This window comes from Mobula birostris, chromosome 10, assembly GCF_030028105.1.
Source record: "Mobula birostris isolate sMobBir1 chromosome 10, sMobBir1.hap1, whole genome shotgun sequence".
NCBI classification, from domain to species: Eukaryota; Metazoa; Chordata; class Chondrichthyes; order Myliobatiformes; family Myliobatidae; genus Mobula; species Mobula birostris.
Window position 1 is genome coordinate 10,031,329 of NC_092379.1, and position 21,265 is coordinate 10,052,593.

The 21,265-nt window shown below is 47.2% G+C and overlaps 1 protein-coding gene across 1 annotated transcript; it reads right to left on the reverse strand.

The window, feature by feature from the left end:
* Positions 1-1,600: 1,600 nt before the first annotated feature.
* LOC140203804 (uncharacterized) lies at positions 1,601-6,131 on the reverse strand. Its single transcript, XM_072269888.1, has 2 exons — positions 6,076-6,131; positions 1,601-3,514 (listed from the first exon to the last, which is right to left on the reverse strand). The coding sequence occupies exon 2, from the start codon at positions 3,096-3,098 to the stop codon at positions 2,109-2,111; it is 990 nt and encodes a 329-aa protein (XP_072125989.1). The 5' UTR covers positions 3,099-3,514; positions 6,076-6,131; the 3' UTR covers positions 1,601-2,108.
* Positions 6,132-21,265: the final 15,134 nt, after the last annotated feature.

Here is a 21,265-nt window from a genome sequence, read left to right on the forward strand (position 1 = left end):
GGTGTGAACTTACTGATGTATCATCAGGCTAGGTGACTAAGCGTACTCCCTCACACACGGGGAGCAAGTGAACGGCGTCCCCCAGCATGAGCTCACTGATGCGTCTGCAGGTGGGGGCCGAGTGTGAATCCCTTCCCGCACTGAGAGCAAGTGAGTGACCCCCCGCCCCCCGTACCATCACTTCTCTGGCCACTTGTCAAACCAGACCTGAAGCTCAAGAACTGACCTCAAGCGAACAAAGCCTCGTGTGCTCTCCGCATCCCATTTCCAGTGGCTGTCACGGAGTTAAAATTTCATTTTCAAACACAAAGCTCATTTCCAGCTGGAACCTGTTACCACAGAGAGAGCGAGAGGTCAAAAGCAGGAATGGATTTAGGAGGACTGAAATAGACAATAGACAATAGGTGCAGGAGTAGGCCATTCAGCCCTCCGAGCCGGCATCGCCGTTCACTGTGATCATGGCTGATCATCCACAATCAGTATCCAGTTCCTGCCTTCTCCTCATATCCCTTCACTACGCTATCTTTAAGAGCTCTACCTAACTCTTCCTTGAAAGAATCCAGAGAATTGGCCTCCACTGCCTTCTGAGGCAGAGCATTCCACAGATCCACAACCCTCTGTGTGAAAAAGTTTTTCCTCAACTCCGTTCTGAATTGTCTACCCCTTATTCTTAAACTGTGGCCTCTGGTTCTGGACTCCCCCAACATTAAGAACATGTTTCCTGCCTCTGGTGTGTCTAATTCCTTAATAATCTTAAATGTTTCATATATCAATCTTATATGATCCCCTCTTATCCTTCTAAATTCCAGCGTATACAACCCCAGTTGCTCTAATCTTTCAACATATGACAGTCCCGCCATCCCAGGAATTAACCTCGTGAACCTACGCTGCACTCCCTCAATAGCTAGAACATCCTTCCCCAAATTTGGAGACCAAAACTGTACACAGTACTCCAGGTGTGGTCTCACCAGGGCCCTGTACAACTGCAGAAGGACCTCTTTGCTCCCATACTCAACTCCCCTTGTTATGAAGGTCAACATGCCATTAGCTTTCTTCACTGCCTGCTGTACCTGCATGCCTACTTTCAGTGACCGATGAACAAGGACACCTAGATCTCGTTGTACTTCCCCTTTTCCCAACTTGATACCATTCAGTTAGTAATCTGCCTTCCTGTTCTTGCCACCAAAGTGGATAACCTCACATTTATCCACATTAAACTGCATCTGCCCACTCACCCAACCTGTCCAAGTCACCCTGCATTCTCGTAACATCCTCCTCACATTTCACACTGCCACCCAGCTTTGTGTCATCTGCAAATTTGCTAATGTTACTTTTAATCCCTTCATCTAAATCATTAATGTATATTGTAAATAGCTGCGGTCCCAGCACCGAGCCTTGCGGTACCCCACTGGTCACTGCCTGCCATTCTGAAAAGGACCCATTAATCCCTACTCTTTGTTTCCTGTCTGCCAACCAATTTTCTATGAAAATGGAACAGATGGACGGGCAGGGGCAAGCTGGGCTGAGTGGCCTCTCCACTGGCAGAGACAGGAAGCACCTGAGACACAAGACTTGAATTAGAACTGATTTTATTTGTCACAGATCCACAATACTAAGCACCAGTGAAACTCGAAGTTAACATCAGCATGAAAAAAACCCCTCCAATTCTCAGTGACCAGGGTTCAGTCCTGGGTGTGATAAGCAGCCACAACAACACAGAATCCGACATGAACAGTCCCTTGTGAACTTGAAAACCGGATTCAGTCACCAGGATGGTATAAAAATTAATACACAGTTTATTTGAACTTGCTCGCAGGTGTAACGTCGCCAGAGGCTCAGTCGCTGGGATGATTATCGCAGTCTCTTTGCTCACCCAGGGCAAAAGTCTGGCCTCTGCTTATTGTGAAGTTGCTGGGACCTCACAAGGTGGGTTAACAGAATGAAGCCTTTCCTGCGCTCAGAACAGGCGTACGGCCACTCCCCCCGTGTGCTCGCTGCTGTCTCAGCAGCTCCCATGGCGGAGTGAACGTCTTGCCACAGTCCGAGCAGCTGAGTGGCCTCTCCCCAGAGAGGAGAGTAGCTGGGATTGGCCGAGTAAGCCCCCCTGCTCACAGAGGGTGGGGGTGCGGCCGCTCACTGTGAACTTGGTGGTGCTTCGCGAGGTGGGATAACTGAGAAAACCGCTTCCCACAGTCTGAGCAGGTGAACGGCCTCTCCCCCGTGTGGATTCGGTGGTGCTTCAGCAGTTCAGATGACTGAATGAACCCCTTGCCGCAGACAGAGCAGATAAACGGTCTCTCCCCGCTGTGAACTCGCTGGTGTATCTTCAGGCTGTACGACTGCGTGTAGCCCCTCCCACAAACAGAGCAGGTGAAGGGCTTCTCCCCAGAGTGAACGCGCTGGTGTCTGATCAGGTGGGAGGAGTGAATGAATCCTTTCCCGCACACGGAGCAGATGAACGGCCTCTCCCCAGTGTGGACTCGCTGGTGCGTCACCAAGTGGGATGAGCGAATGAACCCCTTCCCACACTCGGAGCAGGTGAACGGGTTCTCCCCGGTGTGAATTCGCTGGTGTATCAGCAGGTTGGCCGACTGAGAGAACTCCTTCCCGCACTCAAAGCAAGTGAACGGCCTCTCCCCAGTGTGAACGCGCTGGTGCGTTTTCAGGTTGGCCGATTGGGTGAATCCCTTCCCACACTCGGGGCAGATGAAGGGCCGCTCCCCAGTGTGAAGCCGCTGGTGTGTTTTTAGATCAGACGACTGACTGAACCCCTTCCCGCACTCAGAGCAGATGAACGGCCTCTCCCCTGTGTGGACTCGCTGGTGTGTCTGCAGGTGGGACAACTGAGTGAACTTCTTCCCACACGTTGAGCAGGAGAAGGGCCTCTCCATAGTGTGAACTCGATGGTGAGCCAGCAGCTTACCCGACCTCGTGAATCCCTTCCCACACTCAGAGCAGATATACGGCTTCTCCCCCGTATGCACTCCCTGGCGTTCCAGCAACTGATCCGACCCAGTGAATTCCTTCCCACACTCAGAGGAGGTGAACAATTTCTCCCCGCTTTGAATTTCCTGGAGTCTCTGGAAGTCAGAGGACATGGTGAATCCCGCCCAAGCCTAAAGTCTCTGGTGAAGATGTGCTGAATTATCCTCAGGTCTCTGGATACAATGGGTTTCAATGAGAAGTTAAAACAGAAAACTTCATTTCAGACACAAAACAGATGCAATTTCAAGCCGGGATGATCTCTTTTCCGAGGATCGACAACTGACATATTGCCATTGGAAAGGAAACACCAGCTCACAATTTACACGGCCTGTCTCCAGGTGGGTTCGTACAAATTTCACCCCTACAACGAACACGTGCTCGGGCTCTGCCTGCTACGATCGGTGTGCTGTCTCCTCCTCCACACTCAAAGAACAAAGTTATTCAGGTGCCGATGAACCGACCAAAACAGCATATCGGACGTTCTAGTGTGCTTGAGATTCCTGTACACAAATCCTTTTCCTTTTGTACCCTGCAAAAACAAAAGTTTACAAAAGAGGTCAATGGGTGAGGGACACACTTTCACTGATACAATTTTGGTCTCTATGGCGACCTCTAATATCACACTCTAACAACGAGGTTCAACACCATTTGGCGGAACAACAGCTGATCTTCTAACTGGACGCAGTTCAGGCATCTGGACACAGGGTTAAATTCACCGACAATCTTCCTGTCTGTAGCAGAACGGGTCGTTTTTAACTGCGACTTGGCTCAGTTTCTCTCGGCACCACTTTCTGGGCCACCTAGTGTCCCACCGCCCTACTAGGAGTATTCACCGTATTCACACAGCTTCTCCTGGAGACACTGTCACTGTGAGGTGAACTCAGCAATGGCAACATCAAGGGTAGGTGATCAGACGTTCTGATTGGAGATTGCTAATGTGTGGAAACCTTGTGGTGTGAATGCTTCAGGTCACGCGTTACCCACAACAGAGGGGTTTGTTACCGATATGCACCCAGACAGATGCTCTCACTCAGCGGAAGAGTCCAGAACTACATGACGCTCAACGAAGGTGATTATTTATTTATTTTTGGGTGTGTGTTGGGGTTCAGCACGGGTGGGGGGGAGAATGTACAAACCCCTTACAGGCAGTGGCGGGAATTGAACCCGGGTTTCCTGTACCGTAAAGCGATGTGCTAACCACTACACTACAATGCCACCCAAAATAAATGTGGAATGAACTCAGTCAACCAGGTATTTTTATTTACGTTTGTTTGTATGTATTTATTGAGATACCTCCGGTCCTTCGAGCTGCATTGCCCAGCAATCCCCAACTTAACCCTAGCCTAATCATGGGACAATTTATAATAACTAATTAACCTACCAACCGGTACGTCTTTGGACTGTGGGAGGAAACCGGAGCACCCGGAGGAAACCTGTGCAGTCACGGGGAGGACGTACAAACTCCTTACAGGCAGCGGAGGGAAATGAACCCGGGTCAGCTGTACTGTAAGGTTAAAGAATCAAAAGTGGCCTGCTTCAGTTCGTCTCTCTCTCTCCATTAGTACAACATCACGTTTTGAGCACGTCCCATAGTACTACAAAAGGTACATTATATTACGTGGCTGCTCCTGGAGACCTCCTAATTACTCTGACACCAATTTCCCACCCCCCTCCTACCTGAGGTTATTAATGACGATGAACTCACTGACGCTAATACCAATGAATCGGAATCAGGTTTAATATCACCAGCATATGTCATGAAATTCGTTGTCTTTGCAGCAATACAATGAAATACACGATAATAGAGAGAAAAAAGGGATTACAGTAAGTGTACATATATTAGATAGTTAAATTAAATAACTAGTTCAAAAATAAAAATTTTAAAAAGTGAGGTAATGTTCATGGGTTCAACGTCCATTCAGAAACCGGAGGTCGAGGGGAAGAAGCTGTTCCTGAACCGTAGAGTGTGCGCGCCTTTGGGCCTCTGCACCTCCTTCCTGATGGTGGCAATGAGAAGACGGCATTCCTGGGTGGTGCAGGGGGGTGGGGGGGAGAGTGTCCTTAATAATGGACGCCACCTTTTTGAGGCATCTCTCCTTGAAGATGTCCTGGATACCATGGAGGCCAGTGCCCATGATGGAGCTGACTGAGTTTACAACTTCCTGCAGCTTATTTCAATCCTGTGCAGTAGCCCCCACCCCACCCCACCCCACCCACATACCAGATGGTGATGCAGTTAGAGTGCTCTCCACAGTACATCTATAGAAATTTGTATTTTTTGTGACAGACCAAACCTCCTCAAACTCCTAATGAAATATGAAGGGAGGTAACTGGACTGTCTCATTGGTTAATATGTGGCACATTTCTGATGTGAAAACTACAGGTTACTCAGGCAAAGGTGTCTGATATCATTATGTACCCAGAGAGAATGTTCGCAAGTAAAACGGTCAGAATCAGAGGAGGTTCAACAAGGTGAATTTCTAAAGAACTGAGCTGATGGAAAGATCTTGTTTTATCTGAGCAGCACTAAATGATGTTATATTGGTTATTGGATGGACTTGATACCTTCTTTTAGGCCTCGCTCTTTGGACATCAGCTGGTTCTGGACAACGACCTGATCTCAACGTTCGCTTTGTGTTTTAATTGACATAAAATCACTAATCCACTTGGCCACAAAGGCTCTAGAAGTTTTTAATTCAATATTAAATCGAAACTACATTTTTGTTACGAGTTCCATCTCCATGGATTTAGATAACTAAAGCTCATAGTCTCTGAGGAATCCATTCCCCATGCCTGCGCGCCCAAATATGCCTTGCGGACTGGAGGGGACAGCGCTGGCAGCATCAAGAATGTGCGCCTCGATACCCAGAAAACACCACGAGCGAGAAACCCCTCTATTCGCCCGGAGCCAGCGACATACATGCGCCACAGAAATGGCGCCAGCAACTTTGCTCTTCAGCCTCCCCGGGGGCCCGAGCGCGGACCGTTGGGTAGAGAGAGAGGGCACGGACCATGCTGTGACCGGAGTTCGCAGCATTTGTTGCCCGGTCGGGGTGTTGATGAAAGCCCTGCCCAGAGACCCGTCCCTACCTGCCGCCGATTCCTCCGGTGCCGTCCGTCCGCTCAGCGCATGCGCGGATTTCTGGCACGAACGGCGACTCTGGCGCTTGCGCATGTGGTCGGCAAGTTGCCAAAGGCGAATTCTGAATCGCTGAGTTAGAAAGGTATCTTACGTGTCCGCAAGCTCCGGCTCCCCCAACCTACCGCATGCCTCAAATCCAGACCATGTTGACTAATTTAACAGAGCAAGCTCCCACAATCAACAGGTATTTGTGTGTCAAAAGTCAAAATCCAATACACTTGCAGGTGAGATCATACGATATAAGAGCAGAATTATAAAACGCAAACAACAGGAATTCTGCAGATGCTGGAAATTCAAGCAACACACATCAAAGTTGCTGGTGAACGCAGCAGGCCAGGCAGCATCTCTAGGAAGAGGTGCAGTCGACGTTTCAGGCCGAGACCCTTCGTCAGGACTAACTGAAGGAAGAGCTAGTAAGAGATTTGAAAGTGGGAGGGGGAGAGGGAGATCCGAAATGATAGGAGAAGACAGGAGGGGGAGGGATGGAGCCAAGATCTGGACAGGTGATTGGCAAAAGGGGATACGAGAGGATTATGGGACAGGAGGCCCAGGAAAAAAGACAAGGGGGGGGGACCCAGAGGATGGGCAAGAGGTATATACAGAGGGACAGAGGGAGAAAAAGGAGAGTGAGAGAAAGAATGTGTGCATAAAAATAAGTAACAGATGGGGTACGAAGGGGAGGTGGGGCCTTAGCGGAAGTTAGAGAAGTCGATGTTCATGCCATCAGGTTGGAGGCTACCCAGACGGAATATAAGGTGTTGTTCCTCCAACCTGAGTGTGGCTTCATCTTTACAGTAGAGGAGGCCGTGAATAGACAGGCTGTCAGGACTAACGAAGGGTTTCGGCCTGAAACGTCGACTGTACCTCTTCCTAGAGATGCTGCCTGGCCTGCTGCGTTCACCAGTAACTCTGAAGAGCAGAATTAGGCCATTTGGCCCAGCGATTCTGCTCCGCAATTTCATCATGGCTGATCTAATTTTCCTGTCAGCCCCAATCTCCTGCCTCCCCGCTTTCCCTGCCAATCCCTTCATGCCCCGACCAACCAAGAATCTATCAACCTCTGCCTTAAATACACACAAAAACTTGGCCTCCACTGCTGCCTGTGGCAACGAATTCTACAGATTCACCATTCTTTGGCGAAATAAATTCCTCCTCATCTCCGTCCTAAAAGGTCACCCCCTCTATTCTGAGGCTGTGTCCCCTGATCTCAGACTTCACCAGGATGAACTCAGCAGGTCGGGCAGCATCAGTTAGAAACGATGAGTCGACCTTTCGGGCCAGAACCCTTCGTCAGGACTGAAGAATGAATGATGGGGAAGGATTTGAAGAATGCTTGTAGCTTCAGTTACCCACTTCAACTCTGCTTCCCATTCCCATTCGGATATGTCCATACACGGCCTCTTCTACTGCCATGATGAGGCTAAACTCAGGTTGGAGGAGCCACACCTCATATACCGTCTAAGTAGTCTCTAGCCCCTTGGTATGAACACAGAATTCTCCAACTTCCGGTAATTCCCTCCCCCTATCCCTATTTCACTCTGCCCCCTCCCCCAGCTGCCTCATGGTTCCGCCTCCTTCTTCTACTACCCAGGGCTATGACGTCAATGCTTCCCCTCCCCCACCTCTTTGTCTTTCAAATTACTGGTCTTTCAACTGAAGCTACGAGCATTCTTCAAATCCTTCCCCATCTTTCATTCTTCAGTCCTGACGAAGGGTTCCGGCCTGAAACGTCGACTCATCATTTCTAACCGATGCTGCCCGACCTGCTGAGTTCATCCAGCGTACTGAAAGTGTAGCTTTGATCACAGCACCTGCAGATTATTTTGTGTTTAGACTTCGTCAGGACCTGGTGAAGGGTCTTGGTCAAAATATTGACTGTTTACTTTTTCCATAGATGATGTCTGGCCTGCTGAGTTCCTCCAGCATTTTAGTGTGCTGCAAACTGGAAGCTTCCCACCGCCCAGATCATTCCTAGTTCTCATTGCTACCATCAGGAAGGAGGTACAGAAGCCTGAAGGCACACAGTCAATGATTCAGCAGCAGCTTCATCTTCTTTGCCATCTGATTTCCGAATAGACATTGAATCCATGAACACTACCTCACCACTTTTTTATTGCTCCTGATGTGGCCCTCTATATATTGGCGAGACCCGACGCAGACTGGGAGATCGTTTTACTGAACACCTATGCTCTGTCCACCAGACAAAGCAGGATCTCCCAGTGGCCACACATTTTAATTCCACGTCCCATTCCCATTCTGATATGTCTATCCATGGCCTCCTCTACTGTAAAGATGAAGCCACACTCAGGTTGGAGGAACAACACCTTATATTCCATCTGGGTAGCCTCCAACCTGATGGCATGAACATTGACTTCTCAAACCGCCGCTAATCCCCCACCTCCCCCTCGTACCCCATCCATTATTTATTTATTTATATACACTCATTCGTTTTCTCTCTCTCCTTTTTCCCCCTCTGTCCCTCTCACTATACCCCTTGCCCTTCCGCTGGGCTTCCCCCCTCCCCCTTTATTTCTCCTTAGGCCTCCTGTCTCATGATCCTCTCATATCCCTTGTGCCAATCACCTGTCCAGCTCTTGGCTCCATCCCTCCCCCTCCTGTCTTCTCCCATCATTTCGGATCTCCCCTCCCCCTCCCACTTTCAAATCTCTTACTAGCTCTTCTTTCAGTTAGTCCTGACGAAGGGTCTCGGCCTGAAACGTCGACTGTACCTCTTCCTAGAGATGCTACCTGGCTTGCTGTGTTCACCAGCAATTTTATTTGTGTTGTTTTATAAGATTTGTTCTTTTTAACAAACATATATTTTTCACACTCACTGGCAGAAAGCAGTATAGCAGCTAAGCTAAGTTATTCACCTAACGAAGGGTCTCGGCCCGAAACATCAACTGTACCTCTTCCTAGAGATGCTGCCTGGCCTGCTGCATTCACCAGCAACTCTGAAGAGCAGAATTAGGCCATTTGGCCCAGCGAGTCTGCTCCGCCATTTCATCATGGCTGATCCAATTTTCCTGTCAGCCCCAAACTCCTGCCTCCCCCCTTTCCCTGCCAATCCCTTCATGCCCCGACCAACCAAGAATCTATCAACCTCTGCCTTAAATACACACAAAAACTTGGCCTCCACAGCTGCCTGTGGCAACGAATTCTACAGATTCACCACTCTTTGGCAAAATAAATTCCTCCTCATCTCCGTCCTAAAAGGTCGCCCCCTCTATTCTGAGGCTGTGTCCCCTGATCTCAGACTTCACCAGGATGAACTCAGCAGGTCGGGCAGCATCAGTCAGAAACGATGAGTCGACGTTTTGGGCCGGAACCCTTCGTCAGGACTGAAGAATGAACGATGGGGAAGGATTTGAAGAATGCTTGTAGCTTCAGTTACCCACTTCAACTCTGCTTCCCACTCCCATTCAGATATGTCCATACGTGGCCTCTTCTACTGCCATGATGAGGCTAAACTCAGGTTGGAGGAGCAACACCTCATATACCGTCTAGGTAGTCTCCAGCCCCTTGGTATGAACATAGAATTCTCCAACTTCCGGTAATTCCCTCCCCCTCCCTTCCCCTATCTCTATTTCACTCTGCCCCCTCCCCCAGCTCCCTCATGGTTCCGCCTCCTTCTTCTACCACCCATTGTTTTCAGGGCTATGATGTCAATGCTTCCCCTCCCCCCACCCCTTTGTCTTTCAAATTACTGGTCTATCAACGAAGCTGCAAGCATTCTTCAAATCCTTCCCCATCTTTCATTCTTCAGTCTTGACGAAGGGTTTCAGCCCAAAACATCGACTCATCGTTTCTAACTGATGCTGCCCGACTTGCTGAGTTCATCCAGTGTGCTGAAAGTGTTGCTTTGATCCCAGCGTCACATGGTGTGAGCAGAATTATCTGCAGCTTAATGTGAAAAAGACTAAGGAGCTGGTGGTAGACCTGAGGAGAGCTAAGGTACCGGTGACCCCTGTTTCCATCCAGGGGGTCAGTGTGGACATGGTGAAGGATTACAAATACCTGGGGATACATATTGACAATAAACTGGACTGGTCAAAGAACACTGAAGCTGTCTACAAGAAGGGTCAGAGCCGTCTCTATTTCCTCAGGAAACTGAGGTCCTTTTATATCTGCCGGACGATGCTGAGGATGTTCTACAAGTCTGTGGTGGCCAGTGCTATCATGTTTGCTGTTGTGTGCTGGGGCAGCAGGCTGAGGGTGGCAGACACCAACAGAATCATCAAACTTATTCGAAAGGCCTGTGATGTTGTGGGGATGGAACAGGACTCTCTCATGGTGGTGTCTGAAAAGAGGATGCTGTCTAAGTTGCATGCCATCTTGGTCAATGTCTCCCATCCACTACATAATGTACTGGGTGGGCACAGGAGTACATTCAGCCAGAGACTCATTCCACTGAGATGCAGCACTGAGCGTCATAGGAAGTCATTCCTGCCTGTGGCCATCAAACTTTACAACTCCGCCCTTGGAGGGTCAGACACCCTGTGCCGATCAGCTGGTCCTGGACTTATTTCATAATTTACTGGCATAATTTACATATTACTATTTAACTATTTATGGTTCTATTACTATTTATTATTTATGGTGCAACTGAAACGAAAACCAATTTCCCCCTGGGATCAATAAAGTATAACTATAACTATGACTATGACTATGTTTAGACTTCATCAGGACCTGGTGAAGGGTCTTGGCCAAAATGTTGACTGTTTACTTTTTTCCATAGATGATGTCTGGCCTGCTGAGTTCCTCCAGCATTTTAGTGTGCTGCAAGCTAGAAGCTTCCCACTGCCCAGATCATTCCTAGTTCTCATTGCTACCATCAGGAAGGAGGTACAGAAGCCTGAAGGCACACAGTCAATGATTCAGCAGCAGTTTCATCTTCTTTGCCATCTGATTTCCGAATAGACATTGAATCCATGAACACTACCTCACCACTTTTTTATTGCTCCCGATGTGGCCTTCTACATATTGGCGAGACCCGACGCAGACTGGGAGATCGTTTCACTGAACACCTATGCTCTGTCCGCCAGAGAAAGCAGGATCTCCCAGTGGCCACACATTTTAATTCCACATCCCATTCCCATTCTGATATGTCTATCCACGGCCTCCTCTACTGTAAAGATGAAGCCACACTCAGGTTGGAGGAACAACACCTTATATTCCGTCTGGGTAGCCTCCAACCTGATGGCATGAACATTGACCTCTCAAACCTCCGCTAATCCCCCACCTCCCCCTCGTACCCCATCCGTTATTTATTTATTTATATACACTCATTCGTATTCTCTCTCTTCTTTTTCTCCCTCTGTCCCTCTCACTATACCCCTTGCCCATCCGCTGGGCTTCCCCCCTCCCCCTTTATTTCTCCTTAGGCCTCCTGTCTCATGATCCTCTCATATCCCCTGTGCCAATCACCTGTCCAGCTCTTGGCTCCATCCCTCCCCCTCCCGTCTTCTCCCATCATTTCGGATCTCCCCTCCCCCTCCCACTTTCAAATCTCTTACTAGCTCTTCCTTCAGTTAGTCCTGACGAAGGCCTGAAACGTCGACTGTACCTCTTCCTAGAGATGCTGCCTGGCCTGCTGCGTTCACCAGCAACTTTTATGTGTGTTGTTTTCTAAGATTTGTTCTTTGTAACAAACATATATTTTTCACACTCGCTGGCAGAAAGCAGTATAGCAGCTAAGCTAAGTTATTCACCTAACGAAGGGTGTTGGCCCGAAACATCGACTGTACTTTTTTTTTCCATGGATGCTGCCTGGCCTGCTGAGTTCCTCCAGCATTTTGTGTGTGTTGCTCTGATCTCCAGTATCTGCAGATTTTCTCTTGTTTGTGAGTTATTCCGTTTCTCCTTTTTCATTGGCTAAATATTAGCACGTGATAAAATTATTTTAGCTATGTACTCCATTGACTAATTTATCGCTGTCTAAGGAATATATCTTATCTATAAATAGTGATAGATTTTTCAGAAGCGCCATCCTTATTATATTGTCTTAGCATTAATTCCCTGGTTAGCATTGTTTCTCAGCTTTAGTCTGCTTGGTATTTGTATGTTTGTTTGTGCTCTAAAATAACCTGAAGTCTTGGAATTAAGACTGCTCGCCATTTTTTACTCCCAGAAGAAACCTAAGGATCAGAAAATAAATGGAGATCCAACAATTTGGCTTTTCTTAACCTCCAGTCATTCTTTGACGGGTTAAAAGACTGCATGTAAATGATAATCCGTATTCAAAAGCTCCGTTCGGTGAAACGAGGTAAATCTGCCCGGCCTCCATGAGCGTTTCGGCCAACCCAGTGGGCGGTGTTAACGGTGATGTCAATCATGTTGAAAGGCAGCCAGCTCTGACTCGTCCCCAAAAACAGCGACACCTTGGGAACTCCAAGGAACTGCAAAGGAATATTGACTCGAAACGGTACGGTACTGACTCTAGTGACTTAAGTGATGACGACAGTAATGAGACAACAGGAATTCTGCAGATGCTGGAAATTCAAGCAACACACATAAAAGTTGCTGGTCCTGATGAAGAGTCTCGGCCTGAAACGTCGACTGCACCTCTTCCTAGAGATGCTGACTGGCCTGCTGCGTTCACCAGCAACTGTTATGTGTGTTGCACGACGGTAATGAGATCTGGCAGCCGTGGCGAGACTTTGCCAGCAACGGCAAAAGTGGCAAGCTAAGATGACTCCAAATTAAGACAAGTACTGTGAGAAGAGTTCAAGCACGAATATAACTATTAGATATTATTATTATTATCGTAATCCATATTTGTTTCTGTTTGCTTAAAAGCGATTACTCAAGATATTCACATGTGATTCTGCCAGGTCCCTGAGAGAATCAAAAGAGGGAACTGTTGTAAACCAGTGTTTTTTTATAAGATTTGTACTTTTTAACAAACTCATATATTTTTCACTCTCACTGGCAGAAAGCTAAAGTAACAGTCTATCAGCTTTCTCATTGTTCATTGGCCAAGTATTAGCACATTGCCCACATGATGTGATTGTTTTGATAATGTATCCTGTTAACTAAGTTATCTCCATCTAAAGAATTTCTTTTATCTTATCTGTGAAAGTGATAGATTTTTCAGAAGCATCATCTTGTCTTCGTATTATTTCCCCTCTTTGCTTAATTTCTCAGTTCTTTATTTAGTTTGGTTAGTATTTGTATGCTCGTTGTGCTCTAAAATTAAACTGAAATCATGGAATTAAGACTGCTCGCCATTCCTGACTGCTAGAAAAAAAACCTAAGGATCAGAAATTAACAGAGATCCAACACCACAGTAATTTTCTCTTCTTCTTCAGCCAGCAAAAAGTCGTAGAGGACATTCAACTACTTCACAGTCAGAGCTATGACCAGTTGGAACCTGTAATCACAGGGAGAGCAAGAGGTGAACAGCAGGGATGGATTTAAAAGGACAGACGTGGAACAGAAACATGAGCAGGGACTGAATGGCTCTATTGTACAGAGACAGTAAGCAGCTGAGACGCAAGATTTGGAATAGAACTGAGTTAATTGTCACAAAATCCATGATATTAAACACCAGTCTAATTTAAGGCTGACATCGGCAGAACAAACCCCTTCAATGATCCATGATCAAGGTTCATTCCTGGGTGGGATGAACAGCCGCAAAAATTTCAGAACCTGACATCAGCAGTCCCTCATGAATTTGCAACTCGATTCAGCAAACATGATGCTGTCGCAACCAGGGATCGGGTTTAAAAAAAAGAAAAGATTTCTTTTTCAGTTAGTTTGTGGACTGTATTTTCTCAGTGTAACCTCGTGTGTAGGCAGTGATCCTTGGATTGTTTACCTTTTATGTCTAATTGTCCATAGACTAGCTCTGGTTTTTCGTCTGATTTGGGATCATGGGGATTTTAAGCTCTCTGTGTACTTATCACTTTTATTCAATTTGGGCTAATTTAATTAGCACGGGGTTTTCAATGTCCTGTGTTGTAGCTGTTGTCTTTGGGGATTATTGCTTCGTTTGGACACCTATGTTGTCCGGTTGGTCCTATGTGCTCCAGGGAGTATTTCAGGGTGGAATGCCAATCCCTCTGTGTTCGTTCATTGTGGATCCTTTCTGGAGAAACTCAGACCTGGTTCTTCTGTGTATCGTGAGTGATTTCAGTTCTTCGAGATTCTGTATAGTTTGCCTGAGTTCGCTTTAGTTTTGCTGGTTAATGTCTGTAATGAACCTTTTCTTTTGTTTGCAACACACATCAAAGTTGCTGGTGAACGCAGCAGGCCAAGCAGCATCTGTAGGAAGAGGTGCAGTCGACGTTTCAGGCCGAGACCCTTCATCAGGACTAACTGAAGGAAGAGTGAGTAAGGGATTTGAAAGTTGGAGGGGGAGGGGGAGATCCAAAATGATAGGAGAAGACAGGAGGGGGAGGGATAGAGCCAAGAGCTGGACAGGTGATAGGCAAAAGGGGATACGAGAGGAAAAACGCCATCCCCTTCTCGCAATTCCTCCGTCTCCGCTGCATCTGCTCTCAGGATGAGGCTTTTCATTCTAGGACGAGGGAGATGTCTTCCTTTTTTAAAGAAAGGGGCTTCCCTTTCTCCACTATCAACTCTGCTCTTAAACGCATCTCCCCCATTTCACGTACATCTGCTCTCACTCCATACTCCCGCCACCCCACTAGGAATAGGGTTCCCCTGGTCCTCACCTACCACCCCACCAGCCTCCGGGTCCAACATATTATTCTCCGTAACTTCTGCCACCTCCAACGGGATCCCACCACTAAGCACATCTTTCCCTCCCCCCCCTCTCTCTGCATTCCGCAGGGATCACTCCCTACACAACTCCCTTGTCCATTTGTCCCCCCCATCCCTCCCCACTGATCTCCCTCCTGGCACTTATCCGTGTAAGCGGAACAAGTGCTACACATGCCCTTACACTTCCTCCCTTACCACCATTCAGGGCGCCAAACAGTCCTTCCAGGTGAGGCAACACTTCACCTGTGAGTCGACTGGGGTGATATACTGCGTCTGGTGCTCCCGATGTGGCCTTTTATATATTGGCGAGACCCGACGCAGACTGGGAGACCGCTTTGCTGAACATCTACGCTCTGTCTGCCAGAGAAAGCAGGATCTCCCAGTGGCCACACATTTTAATTCCACATCCCATTCCCATTCTGACATGTCTATCCATGGCCTCCTCTACTGTAAAGATGAAGCCACACTCAGGTTGGAGGAACAACACCTTATATTCCGTCTGGGTAGCCTCCAACCTGATGGCATGAACACTGACTTCTCTAACTTCCGCTAGGCCCCACCTCCCCCTCGTACCCCATCTGTTACTCATTTTTATGCACACATTCTTTCTCTCACTCTCCTTTTTCTCCCTCTGTCCCTCTGAATATACCCCTTGCCCATCCTCTGGGTCCCCTCCCCCTTGTCTTTCTTCCCGGACCTCCTGTCCCATGATCCTCTCATATCCCTTTTGCCTATCACCTGTCCAGCTCTTGGCTCTATCCCTCCCCCTCCTGTCTTCTCCTATCATTTTGGATCTCCCCCTCCCCCTTTCAAATCCCTTACTCACTCTTCCTTCAGTTAGTCCTGACGAAGGGTCTCGGCCTGAAACGTCGACTGCACCTCTTCCTAGAGATGCTGCTTGGCCTGCTGTGTTCACCAGCAACTTTTATGTGTGTTGCTTGAATTTCCAGCATCTGCAGAATTCCTCTTGTTTTCTTTTGTTTGAATTGCCGAAGTCTCTGTGACTTAAATTTTCCCAGTATGAACACACTACAGCAGATGACATGACAGGTTAAATCTCATTGCTCACACAGGACAACCGTGCAGCCTCTCCTTAGTGCGAGCTTGCTGATGCTTTGGAAGATGCATTGCCTGGGTGAATCACTTCCGACATCGAGAGCAGGTAAAAGGCCTCGCTGGTGTTTCTGCAGGTTGATGGGACGAATGTCCCCTCTCACACATAGAACAAGAGAATGGCCTCACCCAATGTGAACTCGCTCGTGTTTCATGAGGTGGGATCGCTGATTGAATCCCTTCCCACACACGGAATGATCCAATGTTTTCTCCACGATGTAAAATTGCTGGTGTCTCCTCATGACGGGAAGACCAAGCGAATTCCTTTCTACACACAGAGCAATGGTCTCTCCCCAGTGTGAATTCTCTGATATATCCTCAGGCTGGAAAACTGAATGAATCATTTCCCGCAGTCAGAACAAGTGATCAGACTCTCTGTGGCATGTACTCACTGATGTCTCTTCAGGCTGGATGACTGAGTACAGTATATCCCATCCTCTACACAGGGCAGGTGAATGGCCTCTCCCCACTATGAACTTTCTGGTGCTCTTGCATGTTCTATGACCGAATGAATTCCTTCCCACACATATAGCAGTGAATGATCTCTCTCCATTGTGAACTCTCTGATGTGCCAGTAGGTGGCATGATTGAGTGAATCCCTTCCCACGCTCAGACCAAGAGAATGATTTCTCTCCGCTATGAACTCTCTGGCAATTCAGGACAGATGACTAAGTGTAAAGTGGTACAGTTTCGAAGGACAAACTCCAAGGCAGAGTACCAAGTAAATGGCAGGATACTTGGTAGTGTGGAGGAGCAGAGGGATCTGGGGATACATGTCCACAGATCCCTGAAAGTTGCCTCACAGGTGGATAGGGTAGTTAAGAAAGCTTATGGGGTGTTAGCTTTCATAAGTCGAGGGATAGAGTTTAAGAGTCGCGAGGTAATGATGCAGCTCTATAAAACTCTGGTTAGGCCACACTTGGAGGATTGTGTCCAGTTCTGGTCGCCTCACTATAGGAAGGATGTGGAAGCATTGGAAAGGGTACAGAGGAGATTTACCAGGATGCTGCCTGGTTTAGAGAGTATGCATTATGATCAGAGATTAAGGGAGCTAGGGCTTTACTCTTTGGAGAGAAGGAGGATGAGAGGAGACATGATAGAGGTGTATAAGATAATAAGAGGAATAGATAGAGTGGATAGCCAGCGCCTCTTCCCCAGGGCACCACTGCTCAGTACAAGAGGACATGGCTTTAAGGTAAGGGGTGGGAAGTTCAAGGGGGATATTAGAGGAAGATTTTTTACTCAGAGAGTGGTTAGTGCGTGGAATGCACTGACTGAGTCAGTGGTGGAGGCAGATACACTAGTGAAGTTTAAGAGACTACTAGACAGGTATATGGAGGAAATTAAGGTGGGGGCTTATATGGGAGGCAGGGTTTGAGGATCGGCACAACATTGTGGGCCGAAGGGCCTGTACTGTGCTGTACTATTCTATGTTCTATGAATCCTTGCACAGTTTCGGACCTGATCTCTGATGAAGATATGTTGCTGCATTGTCAGGGCCCTGGCTCCACTGATAAATTAAAGCACAAAACTTCATTTCAGACAGAAAGCAGATTGTATCATGAGGAACTATGTGTTCACCTCTTTAATGTCTTTTGGACAAGTTACAAGGTTTTTCTCCTGGTTGGTTCATCCGAATCTCACCGTACGCTGAACATGGGTTTGGGTTCGGGTTCTCCTTGCCATGCCTGATGTGCTATGTTCTTGGGCATCTCCTCCACCATACTCAAAATCTGATGACACTGAAGTAACTGCTGAGCTGACGGCACAAAACTGATCTGCTGGGCTTGAGATTTCCCACACGCAAGCCCTTTGTGCACATGTTTACAAAAGACACGAGTGAGCGAAGGTTAGCATTTCAGATGAGGTAACTTTACTCTCTGTCGTCAGCTCTGATGTCACACTGTCAGAGTGATGTTCAACGCAAGTCGGACGGGTGGCTGGTCATCCTGTCAGTGGGCATGGCTCAGGCCATGCACTTGAATCGCATATAACAGAAGGCGATTTCTGAAGCGTGGAAATCTCCGGGCAAGCCCCGGTTCCCCTCTCCAAATGCACTGCACCGTGCTGGCCCTTCGGCCCTCCAAGGAAAGGGTTAAATGTGATTCCTCCTTGGTATTTGCTGAAGCGAAATGGTAGTCTATGAGACAAAATGTTGCTAACTTCGAGTGGAATTGAAAAACAATGCTTGTCATACAGTGATAGAAAAGCACAGTACAGAAGCAGGCCCTTCGGCCCATCTAATCCACGGCAAACGCTTTAAATTGCCTACTCCCATGACCTACACCCGCACCATAGCCCTCCATACCCCTACCGTCCCTGTACCTACCCAAATTTTACTTAATAGGGTCATAGAGCTTGTCTGAGGAAGGCATGGGGACGTCCTAGAATAAGAGGTTTTAAAGGGTATAAAAAGAGGCAATTCCTTTGGGGGAAGGAAGAGGGAGAGGAGAATCCTCTCTTAGGACTACAGTTAATGCCAAAGCTGGAGAGTACATCGAGAGAGATAGAGAAAAGGAAGCATGGAAGTTTTTCAGCATTTAGCAGATCAGCTCATCAATAAATTTTAGATTGTTTTCTGACTGTTATTTCATTGACCATCTGTTTTGGTAAAACCAAAAGAGCCAATTGTGGACTTCAGAACAGGTAAGACAAGGGAGCACACACCAGTCCTCACAGAGGGATCAGAAGTGGAGAGAGGGAGCAATTTCAAGTTCCTGGGTGTCAATATCTCTGAGGACCTAACCTGGCCCTAACATATCGATGCAGGTATAAAGAAGGCAAGACAGTAGTTATACTTCATTAGGAGTTTGAAGAGATTTGGTTTGTTACCTAAAACACTGGAAAATTTCTACAAATGTACCGTGGAGAGCATTCTGACAGGCTGCATCACATCTGGTATGGGGGGGGGGGGCGACTGTACATAATCGTAGTAAGCTGCAGAAGGTTGTAAAATTAGTCAGCTCTATCATGGGCTGTAGTCTCCATAATATCTAAGACAACTTCAAGGAGTGAAGCCTCAGGAAGGCAGCGTCCATTGTTAAGGACCCCCATTACCTAGGACGTTCCCTCTTCTCATTGCTACCATCAAGAAGGAAGTACAGGACCCTGAAGACACACACTCAGTGATTCAGGGACAGCTTCTTCCCCTCTGCCATCTGATTCCTGAATGGACATTGAACCCATGAAAACTACCTCACTACTTTTTATTTCTGATTTTCAGTATTTATTTTAACTATTTGATATACATATATAATTACTGTAATTCACAGTTTTTTCTATATTATTATGCATTCCATTGTACTGCTGCCACAAAGTTCACAAATTTCATGACATATGCCGGTTATATTAAACCTGATAACATTGCATGCTTTATATAACTCTTATAGAAAGTGATTGCTTGTGGTTTAATGCTCACACAGTGTCTCTTTTGTTTGTGAATAGATACGCGAATGCCATTGGCTGAATCAGGAAAGAACATGGAATTAATTTTAAAATAATTTTCATTGCAGGCCCATGATGTTATATCCACCTTTTAACCTACTGTAAGACCAATCTAACCCTTCCTTCTTTCATAGTCCTCCAGGTTTCTATCTTCCATGTACATACCTACGATTTTCTTAAATGTCCATAATGTATGTGTTTTTACCTGGAAGTGTGTTTATTCCATGCACCCACCACTCTCCAAGATTAAAAAAAAGTACATCTGACATCCCCACTTTACTTTCCTCCAATTACCTTAAAATTATGCCCCCGCCCCCCCCCCCCCCCAGTACCAGCCACTTGCGCCTGGCTGTCCGCTCTATCAACGCCTCTTATCATCTTATGTACCACTATCAAGTCACCCCTCATCCTCCTTCGCTCCAAAGAGAAAAGCACTAGCTCACTCAACCTATATTCATAAGACACACTCTCTAATCCAGGCAGCATCCTGTTAAATCTCCGCATCCTCTCTATAAAACAACAAGATTAGGAGCAAAATTAGGCTATTCGGAACATCAACTCTTCTCCATGATTCCATCATAGGTTATTCATTATCCCTCTCAATGCTGTTCTCCTGACTTCTCCCCATAACCTTTAACACCCTTACTAATCAAGAAGTCTTCAACCTCTGCTTTAAATATACCCAATGACATGGCCTCCACAGCCATCCCTCTCAATGAAGTGCAGAGATTTACTACTTTCTGGCTAAAGAAATACATCCTCATTGCCGTTCGAATGTGATGTCCTTCTGTTCCGAGACTGTGACATCCAGTGCTAAACTCCGTCACTACCGGAACACCTTCTGCAAGTCCACTCTCTCTAGGCCTGTCAATATTCAAGATTCAAGTATATTTATTATCGAAGAATGTATAGATTACATTCAAGCAACACACACAACAGTCTTGATGAAGGGTCTTGGCCCAAGACGTCAACTGTTTACCAATTTTCCATATGCTGCCTCGCCTGTTGAGTTCCTCCAGCACTTTGTGTGTGTCGCTTGAATTTCCAGCATCTGTAGATTTTCTCATTTATAAATTATATTCGGTAGGTTTCAATAAGATGCCCCCTCATTCTTCTAAGCTCTAGCAATTACAGGCCATTAAATGTTCCTCATTCATTACAACACGTACAACACGCTGGAGGGACTCAGCAGGTCAGGCAGCATCCGTGGAAATGAACAGTCAACGTTTTGGGCCGAGACCCTTCATCAGGACTGAAGAGGGAGGGAGCAGGAGCCCCATAAAGAAGGTGGGGGGAGGGTGGGAAGAAGGCGGCTGGTAGGTTCCAGGTGAAAAACCAGTAAGGGGAAAGATAAAGGGATGGGGGCGGGAATAAGCAGGGAGGTGATAGGCAGGAAAGGTGAAGAAGGAATAGGGGAAAACACAATGGGTAGTAGAAGGAGGTGGAACCATGAGGGAGGTGATCGGCAGCTGGGGGAGGGGGCAGAGTGAAACTGGGATGGTGGGGAAGGGAAGTACCGGAAGTTGGAGAATTCAATGTTCATACCAAATCTTTCCCCTTACTGGTTTTTCACCTGGAACCTACCAGCCTCTCCTTCCCACCCTCCCCCCACCTTCTTTATAGGGCCTCTGCCCCTTCCCTCTTCAGTCCTGGTGAAGGGTTCCAGCCCGAAACGTTGACTGATCGTTTCCACAGATGCTGCCCGACCTGCTGAGGTCCTCCAGCGTGTTGTGAGTGTTGCTTTGACCCCAGCATCTGCAGAGTATTTTGTGTTTACAATGAAATCTGTCATCCGCACCAAATTAAATCAGTGAGGAGTGCGCTGGGAAGCAGCCCGCAGATGTCGATACACCT